Source organism: Sinocyclocheilus grahami, unplaced genomic scaffold (assembly GCF_001515645.1).
Source record: "Sinocyclocheilus grahami isolate Dianchi unplaced genomic scaffold, SAMN03320097.WGS_v1.1 scaffold2231.1, whole genome shotgun sequence".
NCBI lineage: Eukaryota > Metazoa > Chordata > Actinopteri > Cypriniformes > Cyprinidae > Sinocyclocheilus > Sinocyclocheilus grahami.
Window position 1 is genome coordinate 49250 of NW_015507410.1, and position 2380 is coordinate 51629.

The 2380-nt window shown below is 36.6% G+C and overlaps 1 protein-coding gene across 1 annotated transcript in view; it reads right to left on the reverse strand.

The window, feature by feature from the left end:
• LOC107574443 (advillin-like) overlaps positions 1-2380 on the reverse strand; it is a 37710-nt gene that overhangs the window by 24605 nt on the left and 10725 nt on the right. Inside the window, exon 3 of the mRNA XM_016260881.1 lies at positions 1048-1188. Within this exon, the coding sequence (XP_016116367.1) occupies positions 1048-1188 (141 nt within the window). The remainder of the gene's footprint in view (positions 1-1047; positions 1189-2380) is intronic.

Sequence of the window (2380 nt, forward strand, 5' to 3'; positions counted from 1 at the left end):
TTATACATTTAAGTACTGAGTAATATTAATAAACTACATGTACTTGAACTACATGTAACATGTGTAACAAGGACACCTTAAGATAAAGTGTTACCAGTTTTTGTGTTACATTGCATATGAACTAGAGTCCTATGAACAACAGCTGAGCATTGGAAACAGCTTGAAATATCATTTTCAGATTCACTCTGCTGGTGCACTGATTTCTAACACGGCGAATGGCTTCTGTTTCTTCCACAGACGTGTGTTTGCTGAGCTTGTGTAATTATCACAGTGGTACATTTAGGACAGTGAATGCCACTCACTTAACTGTAGGGGCCCCAAAGTTGCAAAAATACACAAAACTACATGCAGTTGCTTTAAATGAAGTAAAAAATAATATTTGGTGAAACCACCCTTTGCTTTAAACAGCTTTTTCCTAGGTACACGTGCACACAGTTTTAAGGCAGTTTGCAGCTAGGCCATTTTATAGGCTTCTTACCATCTGTTTTAGGACTCATTGAGCATATAAAAATGATATTGGATTATTACAAGATTTGCAGAAGGAATGTTTGGAAATGTAAAACTGATATTACCTACTGGTGCACTAATGAAAAAGACATAAATCACTTCTAAGAAGCATCTAATGTGCCTGAAAGCTTAGTGCATTTAGAGGATGTGCACAGAAACATGTTGCTCAGTCGAGGTTTCTATAGTATTTCTATAATAAATGCAGGAGATTTTATCAATAAGGCTGAAATACCGATACGAAGTATTACCTCGTGTCTTGACTTGCTGAACAGCGCATGTTTAATAGCAAGGTGAACAGGAATGTAACAAAGTCCAGCACTAAATCTATAGCTATAAAAAACTACACTGAATTTACCAACAGAGACAAAGTGCAGATTCCTTCTTTTCCCAAATAAAACAAAATAGTCTTCGTTTTAAAGTTGTTAGCTTGCGCAAAGGCTGTTAAAGAGAAGGAACCTTGGATAAAGTGTCAGACTTCTAGCAGACGAATGAATAAATCTAGGTTCGTCAGCACTTTACGAATGATTTAAGAGAGAGCACAAGAATCTGCGCTTTTAGGGATCCCGGGCTCCGAGTCATTGTCTGTCTCTGGGTCTCAGCGAGCATCTCCTCCGTGCCCTCGAGGGCGTCCTGAAGACAGTCCACCTGCAGACAGTCCTGATAGTTGGCTCTCAGCTCCATCTGCACAGAGGGAGAAAAACTGAGGTGCTGTTGCAAACAGCATAAAGAGAAGCACTGGCAGCAGATATGCTCATTTTGAAGAACAAACGTCTCAGGGTTTGTATGGAAGAGAGTCGGGATGTTTTAAAAGCTTACGGTAACGCTTTAGTTTAGGGACCGATTCTCACTAGTAACTAGTGGCTTATCAGCATGCATATTACTAGCATATTGTCTGTTTATGAGTACTTATAAAGCACATATTAATGCCTTATTCTGCATGATTATACTTTATATCCCTTAATCTGACTGCATACCAAAACAACTACATTACTAACTATTAATAAGCAGCAAATTAGTTGTTTATTGAGGCAAAAGTCGTAGTTATTAGTTAGTCAATAGTGAGAAATGAAGCTTAAACTAAAGTGTGTCTATTTATTTTAAATCAGTGCCCCTTTTTAATACAAAGATCGAGGGCCGCCGGCCAAAAGTAAATGCTGCATTATATCCAACTATATGACATTCATATTAAACTTTCAAATAGTTAAATTAAATTTGGTTTCATTTTAGTATTTATTCATTTATTTATTTGACTATTTATTCATTATTAATTTGATTGTTTTTTTCCATTTTATGTATTATTTTTAATCAAATTCACTTACATTGTTCAATGCAAAAACAAATCAAAATGAGTATTAAAAACAAAAATATAAACTAGAAATGAATGTTTGGCCAGTGTGTGCGTCACTCATTCTTGCGTCACTGTCTCATGTGATGCTGTGGTCTGTCAGCTGATAGGATGTCAGAGGCAGGGGGCGTGGCAAGCGGTGCTGAGTCCGCCCATGAGGAGGGGCCAAGTTTGAGGGTATAATAACTTGAGCCAAACAATAATTCATCAGTGACTTGTATTATGAGCATTATAAGTCAGCCATTGTACCTTTCACTCAACAGATATATTCAAAACCCCTGTGTTCATTCATGATAATTTTAAAATTATAATTAAAATGGATTCATGTTAGCATGTCTACAAACCTACAAAGAGACTAGAGCAAAAGTGTTTAAGCACCATCAGCATGTTCACCACAAATGACAACAAAGCAGATTCATCATTCTTGTCCACTTCTGAGCTTGACTTTTATAAATACACGAGTTATGACTTCAATAACGTCCTTAAACCTAGTAAAGTGTTTAACTAATGAGAGCCAAAGCAATGCTT